Raw genomic sequence first — 19,410 nt, forward strand, 5'->3', positions numbered from 1 at the left:
ATGCACTGCTCAGGATGCCAAGCACAGCAAAGCTGATTGGACCGGATCACGGTCCTCATGGATAACAACCAAAAGCAACCTTCATGTTTTTGAAGGTTAGTAGCTGAACTCAGTGGTAGACTGAGGGAAAAAAAATGCCCCTGGCACAACTAGTTAACCAGTAAACACAAGCAGCTAACCAGCTCCTTTTGACATCTTTCATTCATTTCATAAAGTTAGGGAGATAAGTTATTATGGTGATAAAACAGCTGTTTTATCTTTATTTTAAAACATTTCTTTTCTCATGTGCCTGTGCGTGACATCTGCACAGTAACTTTTAATTAATTCTGCTTTTAATTATTTTTAGATAATTTATGATTTTATTGTGATTTTGTTATTTGTATTTTCTTTTATGCTTTTTTTTCTGTAATGCTTTTAATGTTTCATGAAAAGCACTTTGAATACATGAAAGGTGCTATACAATTAAACTTGCCTTGCCTTTATTTTTTCATTACTTAATCATAACTGTAAAAAACTAGTGTGCTAATCGCCGGCTGGCTCGTATGGATCAGACTTACTGGGTTTAATGGGTCTCTTTACTCAGAACAAAACCTCTGGGACGTAAAAGCAATGCTGCTTATTGCAGCTTCAACAATCACTACGGAAACCTGATGAAGGTCCTGCTGTGGTCAAAATGTCAATAACTTTAGGAACACCAGAGTTTTGGCGCCTCTTCTCTGTTTTCTCTCCTCGGTTCTGACCACTAGCTGCGTCCACTGGTCCAAAACCACACAGGGCTTCAGTATCTGATTTGTTCAGCCTGGTGTTGTCTAAGAACAGAAGCAATGAGCTGCAGATCAGTGGGTTTCATGGGCAGGCGGTCAGAGGAAAGTCAGAGGTTTTATCCTAATTATTTGGATGAATTAATTACTCAGACATAAAGGCAAAGAAAGGAGGAGGTGTTTAAAAACTCCGGTGGATCGTCCCAGTGAAAGGTGCTAAGATGGGGAAGTTAGACCAACAAATTTTAGTATGTTTTTATTGCTTTCTTTGCACCATTTGTAAAGCTTTTAATGTTTTATGTAAAGCACCCTGAATTGTCCAGTACATGACATGTCATATACAAATAAACATACTTTGTCTTAAAGGTGGAGTATGTAAGATTTTCAATATTTTCAAAATAAATTAACTAATAAAATAACTACAATCATAATTAGAAAGTTTTTTGAACATGTAGGTTCCAGTCTGTTTATACTTGATGCGTTATTAAATTACAAGTTTAATTAATGACAAATGACAAAAAGCACTTTTTTTTTACTGGTAGGCAAACATTTAAGAAGGGTCTTTGTCATTAATTAAACTTGTAATTTAATAACACATCAAATATGGACAGACTGGAACCTACATGTTTAAAAAAAACTAATTATGATTGTAGTTATTTCTTAGTTAATTTTTTTTTTTTTTTTAAATATTGAAAATCTCACATACTCCACCTTTAAAGCCCCAAAACATCTCGGCCCACTTGGAAAAAGGCAGGCGCATCCCATTACCAGTCCATCCCTGACTGATATACAGCAATGGGTCAGATCATCGCAACAGCAACTCCAACCTGATCTCATAGAAATATGTAAATAACCACAAGGTCTCAACACTCATTCACGTGACATAATTACATGTTGAGACCTCATCGAAACCCATCAAAAAGTAACTAGAGAAGTTGCGCTCAAGCAGGTTTTAAATGATGTCATTACAGATATATTTAGAAGTTATAATCATTACACATATTTTAAACATATATGTTTTAAAATAACATGTTACTGATGTGTAAAATGTTATTGCATGGTGCAAGTCATGAAACTCATTTAATTATCATATGATGGAGACAACATGCAAGCTAATAAATTTATTTCCATAATGTAAAAATGTACTGCACGAGTCACATTCCACTTATCTTGGCATCCATTCTTCTTTTCCTTTTTTTTTTTTTATTTTTAACAGATGAGACAAATCTATTGCTAACTTCTATGTGGTGACCTTGCCCTCAGCTATGTTCCCTGACCTTTTGGTTCCTTCTAAATCTGAGTGCAGCTTTATTGCCACAGGCGGGACTCTTGGCAGCTGGTAGGTAAAGGTGAAAAAATGACTCGATTTTACTGTCATGACACCGAGGATGTAAATGTCCTGTCATACAAATGCAGCTTGTTAAAAGTGTATGATACCTTAAATCACAGAATATTAATTGAATGCTTTTAATAAATTTACTGTAGCATGTCAGAAATGTATTTTGTGGGTTTAAATCGATCACCTTTTACTCAGTAAATAGTTAACATTGATTGCTTTGCAATGAGTAGCTTAAGACAGTAGAGTAGCTCACCATACAGGGTTACAGACATTTAAAACCTGGTAAAGGACAACACTTAAAGGGTAAAGTTGGTCTAATATACTATATTGTTATAATAGCAGATGTGGAAGATAATGATGATTACAGTTTTAGTCTAAAAAATGTCAGTCTTTTTTTTAGCAGTGAGCCATGAATGTTAGCGGATTGATCTGAAACACAATAAGAGATTCTAATCCGCAAAGCAAATGTGTAAATGGTTTTCACGTTCTGCTCCGCTGGCCTTTCAGTTGGCTATTTCAGCATTTTATATCTTCACACAGGTGTGAAAAAGAAAAGGATGAATTTGTTTCACACAAATTTGCTTCAAGGTGAGAGATATGTGTATCGCATGTGGCACTATGACTAATACATACAAATATGTCCACACTCGACTAAAGTATGATGATGAGCTTCATGGCTCTTTTGCAGCATTGTGGCCAGTAGGTCTGCATTGCATCACACCTTTGATTTTATTTGCTGAATCTCTCTCTCTTTTACAATTTTTTTGGTTGTTTTTCTATTCTTTTCTTTCCTTCTTTTTTTTTTGTCAAGATGTAAATCTGTGAAAAAATTCAATCAAAACCTTTTAATCTGTTTTCATTGTAGTGCTTTGATTTACTCTAAAAATATATATTCTGAATTATTTCTGCTTCTACAAAATTGTCTCATAGACATAAAGACTTGGATGTCTAGAAATTTTCTCCTCTTAAACTCAGATAAGACTGAAGTAATTCTCGTTGGATCTGAAAAACTCAGAGCTAAATTTTCCGGTTTTGTAATGAACCGGGATGGCATTACTTTAGCTTCCAGTGCTACAGTGAGAAACCTTGGAGTAATATTTGACCCTGACCTGTCCTTTGGCCCACATATTAAGCAGGTTACTAAAACAGCCTTCTTTCATTTACATAATATAGCCAAAATTAGGGACATTCTGTCTCAGAGTGATGCAGAAAAACTGGTTCACGCTTTTGTTACTTCGAGACTAGATTACTGTAACTCTCTATCACTGGGCTGTCCTAAATATGCCCTGAAAAGCCTTCAGCTGATCCAGAATTCTGCAGCCAGAGTCCTGACCAGAACCAGCAGGAGAGATCATATTTCTCCAGTTTTAGCCTCTCTTCATTGGCTGCCTGTTGAATCTAGAATAGAATTTAGAATCCTTCTCCTTACATATAAAACCCTCCACAACCAGGCACCACTATATATCAAAGACCTCATTGTTCCTTATATACCAAGCAGAGTACTTCGTTCGCAGACTGCAGGCTTACTTGTGGTTCTTAGAGTCTCAAAGAGCCGAGCAGGAGGCAGAGCCTTTGGTTATCAGGCCCCTCTCTTATGGAATAAGCTCCCAGTTAGTGTTAGGGAAGCAGACACCCTCCCCACCTTTAAGACTAGGCTGAAGACTTATCTTTTTGATAAGTCCTATAGCTAGGGATGGTTAGCATCCCTTAGTTATGCTGCTATAGGTTTAGACTGCTGAGGGACATTTCCTGATACACTGAGCTTCTTTCTTTTTCTCTTTATCTCTTTCTTTTACCCCCCCCCCCCCCCTATAACAGTGTTGCATCATTAACATGTATGTCTCCTGTCTCAGCAGGTCTCCCTGGCCGGGAGTAGCAGTTCCTGTTGTCTGTTGTCTTTCTGTCCTCTTCCCCCCACACAGCAGAGGCAGATGGCTGCCTGTCCTGAGCCGGGTTCTGCCGGAGGTTTCCTTCCTGTTAAAAGGGAGTTTTTTCCTTCCCACTGTCGCCAGTGTGCTTGCTCAGGATGGGAGATTGAGTTGGACTCAACTCAATCTGTTGGATTCCTTATATAGGCTGTTATGAATTGGCCTTCATTATGTTTTCCCCTCTGTCTGTAAAGCGTCTTGAGATGGCATTGTCGTGATTTGACGCTATATAAATAAAGTTGAATTGAATTGAATTGAATTCTAAAGCAATAACTATATATGTTTACTGGAATGAGCTTCCAGATGGGAGGCAGCCTGCTTTGCATGTCATGCATTGAGCTTCCCATGCATCATGACCGAGACAAATACTCAGACATTCCTTCTGTAGTTTGTGAATTTACATTTATGTCTCAGTATTTTCTAGCTGCAGATGCGGTGTTGCTGTAAAAACAAAGAAACCAACAGAGACCAAGTGAATGTTTGAAGCTAGAAGACTACTGACCAATGAGAGCAACTCTCTACAGGCAGAGACAATGCAAGACGGAGGGACAGAAAGACGGAGATCCTGTCCAAAACTTGCAGTTGGTTTTTGCCCCTTTTCGACTCACTTTTATCAGTTGGATTGTGAAGTTGACTGCTTGCCAAGTGACCTTTCCTGAACAGGAACAACATGGGCAAAAACCTATTCAGTATAATTTATTTCTGCTCAAAAGGTCAAATCTGTCACCTTTAACAATCATTTTACACTGACGGTGTAATTTAAGCCCTATTAGTTTGACATCAAGAGAAATGCGTCCCATGTTTAGGGCAAACTTGCTGATCTGAGGCACCCAGGAAGAGATGCAATTTCAAAAGCCATCAGCCTAGTCAAGTGGGGAGATTTAAACAACTGTTTAGGGGCAGTAGCTAATTAACACTAAATCTAGATGTGATCCATTAACTCGGGTTAATCTGTAAATTACCTATTGAAGGTGAATGGTACAACTACCAGCTTGAACTCTGTCAGCTTCAGAAAATGGCACAATTTAATACCAGAAGGGAACATGTTGACATCTTGGTATGAAAGCATTTCATTATAAAAGTTGCTCAGTCAAAGAAAATCTATACATAATTATGGCAAAACATTACAAGCTGTAATTACTTTTACCCTGATTAAGTCATGTCTTTTAGACTCTTTTTTTAAACCCATTTACACATAAGTTTAACAAGGAAAGAGGGCACGTGGTGTATAGAGGTCACTCATGAACAAAATTGGATAGAGATGCAACGTAAGCAAATTTTACCTCTTATCTGCTGTATCAACTTCCAAGTTCAAATGGCACCTGTATGTTTTTTTCCCTCATCTTACATATGGAAAACGATCAGTCTCACTTGTGTATTCTTATCAAGACCCACAAGCTGCATCTTTTATCTCCACTGGGATTATAGAGATTTTCAACAAGGCTTCCATCAGCTATGAACAATAAGACCGACACGTGAGATAACCTTCAGTGAGTGTGCATCTGTGTACAACTGCGCAGAAAAGTGTAAAGATAGTGTTATTTTAAATGATGCAGCCACTAGATTTAGATTAAGAAATGGTTTTTGTTTTTTATTAAGAACTATTCAAATTCAGAATAGGATTTCTGTCAACTGTACTTTCCATTGGGGTAGAAAAGGGGTAGGGGGAGCATTTGGTGCCTGTTACTGAACATCGACTGAGCAAAAGGGAGTCTTCCTTGACAGAGAGATGGTACAAAGCTTTGTCCTCCCCTGTGATTACCCACAGTGGGGGAGGGGAAGAGGTGATGTTGGACAATCCACAGAAGTGGCAATAAATATCCCTGCTGGGAAAAACTCTTAGAAGTTTTTTTTTGTTTTTTTGTTTTTTTTTTCTCATTCTGCTGGCGAGAGCAAAGCGGTGATACATCAGCTTCAAAAAGTGGGTCAGAAATACTTGACTGTCTGCAGGTGAAAAGAAAAGTTCAAGTAGTGTTACTTGTACTACTTTACTTATCACAATTTGACCCAAAATTCCAGTGTTTTGTCCCCTCATAAGGAATCATGATGACTTAAAATATCTTATTACACACCCCGAAGCAAAACGTGGCAGTAAAAGTACACACACACACACACACACACACACACACACACACGTTACATGTATATATATCTATATCTATATCTATCTATCTATCTATCTATCTATCTATCTATCTATATATATATATATATCTATATATGTACACATATATAGATATATAGTTACATAATCCTTTGTTATTATTATTATTATTATTATTATTATTATTATTATTATTATTATTATTATTAATACAAGTAATCAGCCATAATGGCTGAATGTGCTGCTGAACAAGGTTGCACGTTGGACTATATTTCAGGATGTATAAATGCTGAATGTGTATCTTCTTCTAATTAAAAACTACCCTCCTAATTACTTCTGTAATTAGAAAAAAACTGTGTTTTCAAATAAGGGTAGAAAAAAAAGAAAACCCCCAGCATCCATTCATGAAAATGGACTACATTAATCAGAAGACAAGGCCTCTAAAAACAAAGTAAATATATTAAAATTCCACAAAACACACAAACTGAGGACAACTTTGACCTAAACAATGTTTGAATGTATGTGTAAGCAAAAAAACTGAATCACATCGAACTGTACAACACAGGTATGACAACCTTAGCTACCGCAAATTTCAGTGTGATCAGTGTACATCCAAAACCAGCAAGTATAACATTGTTTTTGTTTTAATTAGATTCAAACACTTAGCAGGATCTAAAGACCTGTCCAAGGAAAACAACTAGAAATAATGATAATACTAAAAAATTGTATTATTATTACTGTATTATGAATACGAAATTAAATAAGCAAATCAATCAGAATAAATGACTATTAAGAAAACAGACCATCATTCAGAGACAAAGTAATAATAAAGTGTAGAAGTAAAATAGGGGCAAATAAAAGCAGGCTTGAGACCAGAGGGCTTTTAGTTTGAATGCACCATAGGTCTGGGAATCTGTTGTATGGAGGGCCTAAATGAGAAACACTCTCCCCTCACTCATATAACACTGAGGTGTCCTTGAACCAGGAACAACCCCCCGAGCTGCTCCAGCGGAGCTGCACAGTAGCCAAATACTGGGAAGCATAACTGGGAGGGGCAGGCAGCTCCCTGGTGTGAATCTGTACATATGTGAAGCAGGTTGTATCAGAGAATGAGCAAGCAAACTCAGCAAACCTCATTTGGAGTAAGAAAATGTTGGAGGGAAGGGGGGGGGGGGGGGCAGCCCTGAAAGCTTCAGCTGAAGCAGCATATGTTAATGCTTTCTGGCTCTTGGGGGAGATAAAAGGTTGATCCAAACATTGTTTATTGGGAACGGTGTGCCACATAAATCATGTAGAAAGAAAATGGAAACAATAACTCACCTTTCGCTTTGCTTTTTGTCCCAGCCACTGATAGCATGAGGGGATAAAGCAAGGAGACAATAAATTAGATAAGCAGTGTGAAGGAGTTACATTGATAGCGTGATGATTATTTGTTCTATCCACGGTGACACAGAGAATATGATTAAATGGTGGAAATTAAATGTATGCTAAGAATTAATTTATGCAATAGCCTCATGAAATGTTCGCACGTTAGTGTTCAAACTCGGTACGACTTACCAAGATAGAAAAGTTATGAATACTACAGCCCTGTCAGGTTCAACAAGCTCGGTTGTGTCAGTATCTTTAAGCAAAGAACATCTGAATAAAGATGTTATTACATTGGCAAGACATATGACCAACCTCAGACATGTTTTGATAAATACAAATCATAATCTGTTTCAGACAGTTTTAAAAATCTGGATGAATGTGTCCCACTGCAGTGTCACTGAAGTGAAAAATGATCCAAAACTTCTAGATAACTTGATAAATACAAAGTTGCTTATTTCATCATGAGAAGAAAAGGAAAAACACAACGTAGTTGCAGACGTAGGATGCATACTGACAATACAGTCATGAAAATAGAACACTGTTGCAACACAAGGGAGCGTACCCGCGATCACGTTAAGCAAACCTGTGATCAGTGAGAAAAAACTGGATGCGCCTGTGATTTCCTATTAACCTAACAGCTTGATAACACAAGAACCTTCTTAGCTTCAGACCTACAGTCTGCATCTCTGTGAAGGTCTGCACTATGATTCCACATGCAAAGAATTGACATGTAAACTGAAAAATAGAGAAAAAATGTCCACCTGATCAATAATGGAAAAAAAAAGTAAAGTAATCAAAACAACCAATAAAACTCAAACTGTTAGCAGTAAACAGTGATATGAAACAGGGGTGGGCAACAGTGGTCCTGGAGTCCTGCAAGTGTTCGGAGTTTCCCTGCTGTAACAGATCTGACCCTGTGCAAGTCTGTTAATTGAGTCTCATGTGTGTCAGGTTTGTTGCAGCAGGGAAACTTCTAACACTTGCAGGACCGCCGCACCACCATTGCCCAACCTTATACAGAACATACTATATCACAAAGCAGTCTCTATTCTTGCACAATCTAGGTCCAAATAAAAGAGAATAAGTGCCCCACAGTTTGGAAATTTTCTATTTTTGACAACAAAAAATTTAGATTATTCCACAGCACACCCTGCAAGATGGCACTGTGCAACACAGAATGAAAAAAACATCAATTAATAGTGGGTACATGTTTTAAAAAACATCATCCGTGCTCAAATTTATTTATGTTTTTAATGCTCATCCCGAGATGCAAGTTAATTTTGTTGTCATCTCAAGATAACAAAGTTTGTTTCCTTGAGTTAACGACACGATTGAGTCAGGCCCAGAAATTAGTGCTTCCCATTTCACTGCGGATTTCATTGAACAATATTAACCCCATGACAACTGGGAAGGGCTACAGTTATGGTGTAAATATTTTAATCTTAACAGTGAGACATGTCATAATTTCAGCCCTTGTCAGATTTGACACAAGTAAAGTCGGATTTATTGATCAGCTGGTTTGGTTCTTGGAGCCACCAGCTGAAACAAGAAGATAATGGTTCAGCGCTAATCCGTGTTGAAGGACAGTTCCCCTCCCCACACCCCTGACAGCTATGCACAGCTCCTTCAGAGACAGACTGCTGCATCCAAAGTATGAAGGAGCTATTGCAGGAAACCAGCACTTATTCTTTTGGAATTTTTCTACATTAACAACAAGCAGATTTCTGGGGGAAACCTGTGTGGAATATCCTTTCCCCACTCCCTCCTACAGCCCAAAAGCATGCATGTTAGGCCAATTAGAGTCTCTAAATTCTATCTAGAAGTGTCTGACTGACTGTTTCTCTCACTCTGTTGGATTTGTGAGGGACTAGGAACAGCTCCAGCCCCCTCACAACCCTGCATTTGAATAATCCGTTATGGCTAGAAAACAAGAAAAGGTTGTTCAAAAATTGCACGTGAGCATGACTTCCGTGGAGAAATGAGAGCAAGCTACATTTACTCAACACATACTGGGTCCATCCTGTTTGGCATGAACTTGACCAGGCCTACAACGTCAAGCATACCTTCCAGAACATTAGAAACTGAAGTCTAAGGTAATGATATGTGGCAACATCAGTGGAAGAGGTGCTGGGACAGCTCCATGAGTAACTGTGGATATTCCAAAATGCTGGCTGACAAGGTGACTCGCAGACTCCTGAAGCTTTGCAGTGCAGGAATATTCCAGCATGATAATGATTCAATGCACACTCCCAAAATCAGACAGGAGCTTCTAAAGAAGAAAGTGAAAGCTATGACACCTTTTGGGGATTGTAAGGCAAAAGTTAGAGCAACACAACGCCTCCAGCAGTAGATGAAAAATATCCCTAAGGAATTACAAAACAACTCTCTACAAATTTATGCAGTACTCATGCCCTCCATGGTTACAGGAACTGGGGTTGTTGTCAAAACTAGGTGGACACAAGGTCTTAAAAAACATTAAAATTTTAAACTCCAAAAATAAGCACCAAACGGTATTGCACTGAATTTCTACTCTGAAGCCAATACATTTAACTCAGTAAATCTAACTATTCTTTCACATTTTACCTACAAGCAAATGCTGCCTAACTTAGTGGTAATGCATTGAGTGTAAGATTAAAGGATTCTAGGTCATTTGATGCTTAAGTGATAATGCACTAAGGTGATATTCTTTCACATTTAAGCACAGTAAATATACATGTATTTACTTAGTTCCTTTATGCAGAGGCACTGCAACAGGCTGGCCATGCAAACACATGGAGCCCCGAGCCAGAAGGAGAACCTGAAGACAGATGAGCTACAGAAAAGTGAGAATGTGAAGGGTTTGCAAAGACAGTGGTCAGCCAATGCAGAAGTTCCTAAAGTGGCCGCACATCCACCTCTTGTTTTTTGTGCACACAGGCATGTGTTTTAGGTAAACAAACATGTGAGAGCGGTTTGGCAAGATGAAGAGAAGTTATCAGTCTGGTAGAAACAAAAGAAAGACGAAAAAGAGGAAGAGTGAAAAAGTACGTTGGCTGAGAGTTGCAAAACATATTTATATTTCAAAATGCACGTTACCAAATTTGTAAACAAAATTAAATTTAGAAAATGAATTAGTATTTTCTTAAAGACATTTGCGAGTTTGAAAACATTTTTTTTTTCTTAGGAATCATATCAACAGAATACTGAAGACCCGTCTAAGTGCTGAGACTAATCTACAAGAAGCAAAACACAAATATAAATACCAAAACTAATAAACAAAATATGGCTATTAATGAAAAAAGAATGTATTTAATACTTCTGTTCAATTCATCAAGGCCTTTCTGCATGAATTAATCTTTATTTATGTTTACAGTGAAGCTGATTGTTGCTTAGTTTCTGCATCAAGAATGTGATAACTTGATGTATCATCTAGCCAGGACATTTTAACCTACAACAGACAATCTAAACAGAGCTCTGAAATTGTAAATCACAGTAAAAAAAAAAAAATTAATCTTTATCCCTTCACTGGTTTAAGATTGGATTTTAATCTATAACTTTTGACTCTTACTTTTTCTGCAAACTACAAGCTACTCTGGGCACCACAGCAGAACAAAGCGAAATGGTAAACAATTTCCTTTCATCATCACTCAGGAGACAAGCACTTTGTTTGTCTCCAGCGGTTACATAACAGAAGGTGCTTAAATGTCTTTCAAGTAGAACTACTTAGTAATGTATAATGAGGACAGAACGTTGTTAACAAAAGCTTCAGACTATAGCAGATTAACACTGGATTTGCCAGCAAAGCTCACCAAACACAAAGAACTCCACACGTAAAAGTGCAAAATCATTCCTGCATGCCAATTAATAGTAAACAACAAACATGCTATCGCTCTGAAAATGTCACTGTTTGACTTTTTTGTAAACATTTTAGTACAAAAATGTTCAGATTTGATATAGTTTAGAAACAAGGAACAAAAAGATAAAGTAAAATATTCAATATTTCACTATTAAGGTAACTTCGCCACCCAAGCACTGTGCATGGACCCAATGGTGAAACTTCATGAAGTAGCCGTATATCTGGAAAAAAGTTTTTCAACCTTATTTTGGGGCAAAGTCTTCAAACTTTGTCTGGTTGCAATTTGAATCACGGTTCCCTTTCCAATCATTTAGATAGAGACCTGGTCTTGTTAACCCAACATAACTGCCTGGAGGCAATTCAAAGATGGCTACCAAGTGGTGAGACTTCGATAAGCACTTTAAGTGACCTCCACGTTGCTCCCAATGGCAGGCAAGAGCTTTGCTTGCGGCGCTGCTGTCATTGGTAGTGAATTTGAAACACTGCAGAGCGGTTTGCAGAACTGCTGCAGTTTAAATGCTCTTAGCAAGCAGCCCATGCCCACCATAAGACCAATGTTCACATTTATACACACGCATAAAAGATAAATGGGAGGAGAAGCACTGCAGAATTGTTAAAAAGTTTCTTGAAAAATGCAAAACGTTCATGGCAGACAGCCCTGGCTCATGTTGAACAGTCATAGCGCACATGAGGAAAAGAGAAAAAGGATTTTTTTTTTAAAAGCAAATAAAAAAGAGCCCAGTAGGTAGACTGGCTGATGGTGTTGCTATATAATTTTTCAACAACTGAATATGATGGAGAAGTGAATTTAGATGGATTTGGTGTTGCTTTCATGCTCAAACAATAATGCACAAATGGCACAAAAGGCTTTTCCTGAAACATTTGTAGCATTTTACTCAAACAGAGGATAATGCTGAATAAAAATAATCCCATCTTTAATCCTGTACTTTGTTTTGTTCAGATGATTAACAAAAGCACTACTTAACTCAGTGAAGACTAGACCCTACTTTGGAATTTACTTACATTCCCACTCTTATCCTCAAAGCACAGACGCAACCTGTCTGTTATGGTGTTGAGCAGAGGTGTCAAGTAACACAGTAATACTTTGTTACCTTACTTAAGTAGAAATTTCGGGTATGTAAACTTTATTGAGAGTAATTATTTTTCAGACGACTTTCTACTTCTACTCCTTACATTTTTGCGCAATTATCTGTTTGGTCAGTGGCCTTTCTGTGTGGAGTTTGCATGTTCTCCCCGTGTATGTGTGGGTTCTCTCCGGGTACTCCGGCTTCCTCCCACCGTCCAAAGACATGTATGTTAGGTTAATTGGTTACTCTAAATTGCCCCTAGGAGTGAGTGTGAGCGTGAGTGGTTGTTTGGCCCTGCAATGGACTGGCGAGCTGTCCAGGGTGTACCCAAAAGACTGCTGGGATAGGCTCCAGCTTCCCCGCAGCCCTGAATTAGATTAAGTGGTTAGGAAAATAAATGACTATATAAAGTACTGTTTTTTTTTTCTTATCAATTCATTTCTTTGTTTGTATCCTAAAGATCTGTTCACTGATTCCTGCAGCTAAGCTTTTATTTGCGTATATTCTAATAAATGTTATTCATAACATGCCTTTTGAAGTTGGACTCTTTGCAACATTTCAGTGCTTATAGTCATCATGTCATCCAGGCCAAGAAAAACCATCTTAATGCTCATACATTTTTCTTTAAAATATTTGTATTGCACTCAAATATGTTCATTTTTCATCAGAATCTACGTGATTGAAAAAGGGTGTTGTACTTCCCAGCTTTTTCAATATTTACATTCTGATATAACACTATAGTCATCATAACTTTTAGAAAAATGTTATTTTTGGGAGTGCACTGTAGGTTTTGGTGCCACAGTTTAAGTGTTCCTTTTTAATGATATTTTTCACACTTGCTTTACTTTTACTTTTAAACTGTAAGTATTTTTTTCAAATTAGTATTTTTACACTTTTACTGAAGTAAAAAAAATTAGTTGGTACTTTTTCTTCTACAGAAGTCTTTTTAAACCTGAGTATCTATACTTCTACCTGATAAATGTGTATAATTTTGACACCACTGGTGTTGAGAGGTTTGCTCACACTAAACACAATTTATTTGATTCTGTTGTCACAAAGATAATTTTGCTTCCTTATTTTTACGTAAAGATAGTCATAATAGTCCATCCCTTTTTCTTTGTAGCCTGCTACCTTTGGATATCTGTATCTGAAAGTCAGGCCAATCATGCTCATCATTTTGCTAATTACAGTACCCATGGCAGTGAGTGGAATGAAACCTTGTGGAAAAAGCACTATTTCTGACTTAAAATAGGTCATTGGTAACCTGAAGCATGGAGAAAGGACAAAATGCTTATTTGTAAAATAGGTCATTTCATGGTGATCCTTGAACAAACTCTTATCTCATGTGGAAACTGGAAACATTGTACAATTGATGTATGCCATGCTTCTATCTAATGGAAAATTCATTGTTTTTGACAGTCATTAATCTTTCCTGAGCCTCCAAGTCTTCGCCTCTTCCTATTTTACCCCTTATGTGGAAGTTATTAATCTCAGACTCTCTCTCAATTCGATAGTGTTGACAAAGTCAGGCACCGTGATAAGATTCTTCTTGCTGTGAACTGGAAATGTTTGCAAGCACATGGCAAGCATATCAATATATTTTCTTTGGAGAATTCTAACATTTTGACATTCCCAAGAGGACTTTCACTTAAAATCAATAGCAGAGTGCGCATGCAGCAACACCCTTCTCTGTAAGCATGTCGTGTATTTTTAACAAAATGAAATAGTAAAATGCAAAGGTGCATTTTCTATTGTAATTAAAAAATAAAAGCATGATCTTAACTGCTCTTTAAAGTACATTTGGAAGAAAATTAGATAGTATTATTTTTATCTGTGTTGGACTGAATCAGAAAACAATGGCATCAAACTGCCATGACCCTCAATAACCTTTACTAGTCTTCTTAAGGGTCAAAGTCAAAAGAACATTGCACTCAATTAGTCTCTCTCAGGTGGTGTAAGAATACAGACATTTTAGTTATACTGAAGCAACAACATAAACAGAGTTTATACATATTCCTATTCAAGCGGAAACAGAGGCATTCTTTAATAATGACAAGCTAATAACTACAATGCAGTGACCATCTTCAAAGGAATAACAAAGCACTGAGAGTGGGACTGAAGACAAGTAGAACACAATGAGAAAAAAAACATGGATGAAACCCAGTTTACGATAAATGTGAAATCCATTTCAGACAAATGAACACAATACGTGTCAGAATAAAACATTACATATTAATCATAATAATAGCATGTCAGTAGCGACGAGATAAGGAAGAAGTTAGACAAGACGAACCAGAGTATGGAAGAAAGATGGAGCTTCGGCCAGATAAAAGTCACCAGAGGCATTAATCTGGAGCCTTCTTTGAGTTGTCCTTACACCGAGTAACACTAAAAGTGTGACAGTAAAGTCCTTTTATGTACAACTCTCACAGACAGGATTGAAACAAAGAAATTGCTGTTCATTCTTGTTGTGATTAGTTTCACCAACAACCCAGGAATATGTATTAAGACTTCTTCAGCTGGTCTTTTACGAGGCCAGTGTTTCTCAGTCCAGGCCCTCAGGACCCCCTGTCTTGCATGTTTCATAGGCAACCCTATTTTAACGCACCCGATGAAATAAAGGTCTCGTTAACAGGGTGCTAAGAACTTGATGATGAGGTTCAATAAGCTGACGCAGGTGTTTTGGAGGAGGAATATTTTTAAAACATGCCCATGTCCATCTGTCTGCCTGCATCCTCATCCTGGTCCTGCAAGTTTTATACAAGTTTTAGAAGTTTCCTACTGCAACACGCCTAGTTTAAGAGTTTGATGTGAAGCTTTACATGCATTTTTAACCACTGATTTTGATTAGAGTCAGGTGTATTTCAGCAGGGAAATGTGTAAAACCTGCAGGACACCAGAGATGGAGTACCAGGACTGAGAGTTTCTATTCTAGGACAACGTTGCCATACAGCAAACCTTTGATGGGAAATTATTTGATCATCTTTTGTCTACATCCAAGCTCCCTCAAATGGAATTAGTCTTAAAAGCCATTCTGGCCATCTGTGCATGCTTCAAATGGCTAATTTAGACTAACTAGCATTTCAGAGCAGTTTTCATTTTAGACTAATGTAAACTAAAAAAAGCAGCTGAAGTGTTTTGAGCAACAAATTTAAACAGCAAATGCAATCTTAAAATGCAATCTTAAAATGGCCAATTGGAAATGTTATTTATAGTTTGATTGTTCTTTTCTAATGCAGTCATGTAGTGGAAAAAAAACACACACTAAAATCTGCAACGATAGAGCAATCAGTAGTTACAGACCCTCCTGAAGGCACAATTCAAAAGAAAGATACACATTGAACAGACATGCACTGTGCATGTTGGATCCATTAAATACACAAAATAAGTACAACTTTTGCAGACTGCATTATGTGGCACATATTCCATTAGAAATGTGTTGGTAGAGCAGAAAAAAACAAGCTTGTAAATTAACTATACTTTACTAAAGGTGTTCCATGTTAAAAAAAAAAAAAAAAAAGCATCCATAAACTACAGCGAGCAACAGCAACACTTTAAAAGGTTGCACTTATTTGACATGTTTCTTTGTGATAGTTGGAAGAACTAGCCTTACTTAAAGCTGGGGTAGGTAATGTTGGGGAGCTAGCAAGATGTGAAAGTGCCACCCTGTCTTGGCTCCTCCCCCTGCTTTGGCTCCTCCCCCTGCTTTTGCTCCTTGCGTGGTCCAAGGCTTTTTTATTCGCAGCTTTTTCCACTAACGATTTTCTCTTTCTCAGTTGTTTAGCGGGAGAAGGCAAATAAGCCGAGCCGGGTCGGGGAAATCTTTCCTGCATCTTCTAAGCCATATTTACCCTTCGAGTTTCTTCTTTACTGCTTTGAATTTTCATCCTAACACATTAGTTATGACCTCCTGACTACCAGTAGTTCAAATTTGTCCTCAGTGGAGGACCTTTGTAAACCTAAATATTTTCATCTCCCTGAATGCTACTGAACAAACACCTTTTGGTTTTTAAAGAGGACATTTAGTGCTTTCCTCATTTGTGGGGGTGGGGCTTTGTGAACTTTCTTTCTCTCTTCAAGAAAAATGGCCTCCATTGCAACAAGCATGTTTTATGGGAAGAGCAAAAGTGCATAATACTTTTGTTTGTGCTGATTTTTACTTGAAATTTTGTAGTTATATTTTCATTGAATATCTTATAAACACATTAAATCATTTCTTAGATAAATATAACTATATTTTACCACAATATTTCAAAAGTTTAAGCAATGTCCTCCGTAGTGGGCATTTGTAGTTACACATTTTTTTTCCTGGTAGTCAGGAGGATATGCAGGGTGTGGCTATCAGGTATGCACTGAGGGAGGGGGAGGGGAGCAGCATGGAGAAGAAGCTTACAAAATATAAGGAAAAAAACACCTCATTTCGGTTTGGATTGGTCAGAGTTTTCACAGATTTACAGTAAACTGAGTGGTCTAACTATATTTCTTATTGTTCATGATTACAAAATCTACAGACTACTATCAGGAGCAAGAACCACTTCACCTAGAGTTAAAAAAATGTCTGAGCAAGATTACCTACTAAAGCTTTAAAGGGAAGATTCATCATGTCATTTTGAACCAATAAAAGATCAACATAGATTCAACATAGAATTGGGTATCAACAAAACTGTACCAAATGGTCAGTGCTTTCTGTTTCTTGCAGTGATCAGAGCAAATGAACAAGTCAAGAATAAGAGCTTAATCCATAAATGCAGTGCAGCACGTGTTCCTGTAGACCTGCACGTTTTAACTGCTAGTCCAATAAAAATTTAAACACTATGAAAGGTAACATTACAGGCACACATATTGTACCTTCTGAAGACACCTAAAACCAATACCTTGTTCAATTTTCCCATCTTGTCTCTACTGTTTTTCAATTGGAACTCTTCGTGTAACAAAAGCAGACAAGGGCCTCTCCAGTTGGAGGAACATAAGCATGGAAAGGTGAGCCAGAGTAAATGAGAAAACTTGATTCCACACAACTGTGTCACTGTATGATGAAGAGTTTTTCATCTTTGCTTGTGCTCTGTAAAACCTAAACTAAATTCAAATCCACTCTTGCAGAGGCACAATTCCAGTCAGCTCTGTATCACATATCGAAGTTTATCCTGCAGTAGCAAGCATTATCAGGCATCTTTGGTTTTGGTGAATGCTACAGAGAATTAACACAAATTTGTTTTACTTCAGCCACCCAGCCCATTCTATGCATCTCTATGTGAAAATCTGAGTCTACTGGTGAATGATTTGCACACAGTTATTGCAGATGGCTGCAATGGTTTGCTTGAAGTGCTCACACATTTAAAAAGAACAAATTAAGTCTTCAGTTTTAGATTGTAGATCCTGGCCAGTTTACCTAATGGCAACTCATGGCAGTTCAGTTCTGTTCATTTTTTTTCAGAGTCAGAGAGGAGCATAAAATAATAGATGCTATTTGTTTTCCTGTGGGAAGCTGGACAAGGCTTGTGATTTTTGACCCAGTAGATCCTGTTTTGTTTCAAAGAGTGCAGCAAAGGTGGAAAGTGCAAAATCAGTCTGACCTTTAAAGATACAGTAAAAACCTGTCTGGGAAATTGTTTAACCACCTAGTACTCAATGAGGCTTTTGAATGGACCATTTTGCTTATTTTACTGTCTATAGGCATGAAGAGGTACATTATTGTAGAATATAACAGCATAGCTTCCACCATAACCATGGGTGGTCGTGTCAAGCAATTTAAACCCATGGCTACAAAAGAAAGTCTGAAAATATTAATTACTGGTAATAGTTCTTCATTTTCTTATATACAGCTATTATTTATATGACAGAAATAATTTCAGACAGAGCACAATGAGAACAAAATTAAACTCAAGCCGTGGCAACGTACTGTGATACTTATTATTCTGCTTTTCTATTTGTTTTCTCCATCACTCCATCAAAAGTACTGCCTCACATTTTACCACTTAAGTAATTACATTTTCTTCAGGCAAAGCCTTTTGAGCCGTACAATTTTAATGGCTCCAAAACCAAATTTTATTTTCAGCAGTAAAATATGACACACATTTAGGCTTGATAGTTGTACTGTCTGGCCAACCCAAACAATGGTTGTTGTGCAGCATAAATGCTTTTAAAAAAAATCAAAGCATCAAGTTAGATGTGCAAGTGGGCCATACAATAACCAACAAAATTATTGGAAAAATAACAGAGACAGGGTTTGCAATTCCTCTGTTACTCAGCATTACTTGTTAGATGGGGTGTAGTGTGCATAATACACTCTTTGCCATGTCATGAGGTTATGCTTTAGCCCAGTTGAGCTGTATTCGATATAAACTGAGATGTTTCGAAGTGATTTTGGAGAGGCCATCTATTTCCTGCTCCACACTAAATCAGGTTTCCTTCTGGTACAGAAAATTGCTTGACATTATGTGACTGCCCCAATGCCTTGCAGAAGCCCCATGCATGCTGATTAGGGCCCCTGCTTAAGGCAGTCCAGGACTCAAACCTCCCAAGACTTTATCTGCCAACCCTGAGGATAATGGCAGGCATGGACACTACTACTCTCCTATGGTTTCTATCCAGCATAATGGTGACACTGTCAAATTTCATATCTTCATGTAGCACACGGGGGGGTATGGAGACTTACACTCCAGATTTGGTTACTCTCTATGGGATAGTAAAGATGAGAGTACAACTTGAATTCAAATCCCTCTATATTCTTTCCTTCGTGAAATAATTTGACATAACAATCGATTTGTTTAAAAGTCTGATAGCTTTCTATAAAATGTAACATATTTGAGGAAAAAAAAGGGTATTATCTCTGGAGCCACACTGAACATGACATCTATTAAAGTAGTTACAAATATGGATTTGTTGTTCAACAAAAAAAAAAAACAAACAAACAAAAAAGAGTTTAAAGACAAATAAGGAAAACTAAATCTGTACATAAATACATTTTATCATGTCCCAATATGAATG

At 37.4% G+C, this 19,410-nt stretch overlaps 1 protein-coding gene across 1 annotated transcript in view; it reads right to left on the minus strand.

The window, feature by feature from the left end:
- The window catches only part of cadm2b (cell adhesion molecule 2b), a gene marked incomplete at its 3' end in the record, with an annotated part of 135,264 nt that overhangs the window by 36,975 nt on the left and 78,879 nt on the right, over positions 1 to 19,410 (minus strand). The window contains exon 2 of the mRNA XM_079246995.1: positions 7,453 to 7,479. Within this exon, the coding sequence (XP_079103121.1) occupies positions 7,453 to 7,479 (27 nt within the window). The remainder of the gene's footprint in view (positions 1 to 7,452; positions 7,480 to 19,410) is intronic.

The sequence above is a fragment of the Telmatherina bonti genome, assembly GCF_933228915.1.
Source record: "Telmatherina bonti genome assembly, chromosome: 9".
Lineage (NCBI taxonomy): Eukaryota > Metazoa > Chordata > Actinopteri > Atheriniformes > Telmatherinidae > Telmatherina > Telmatherina bonti.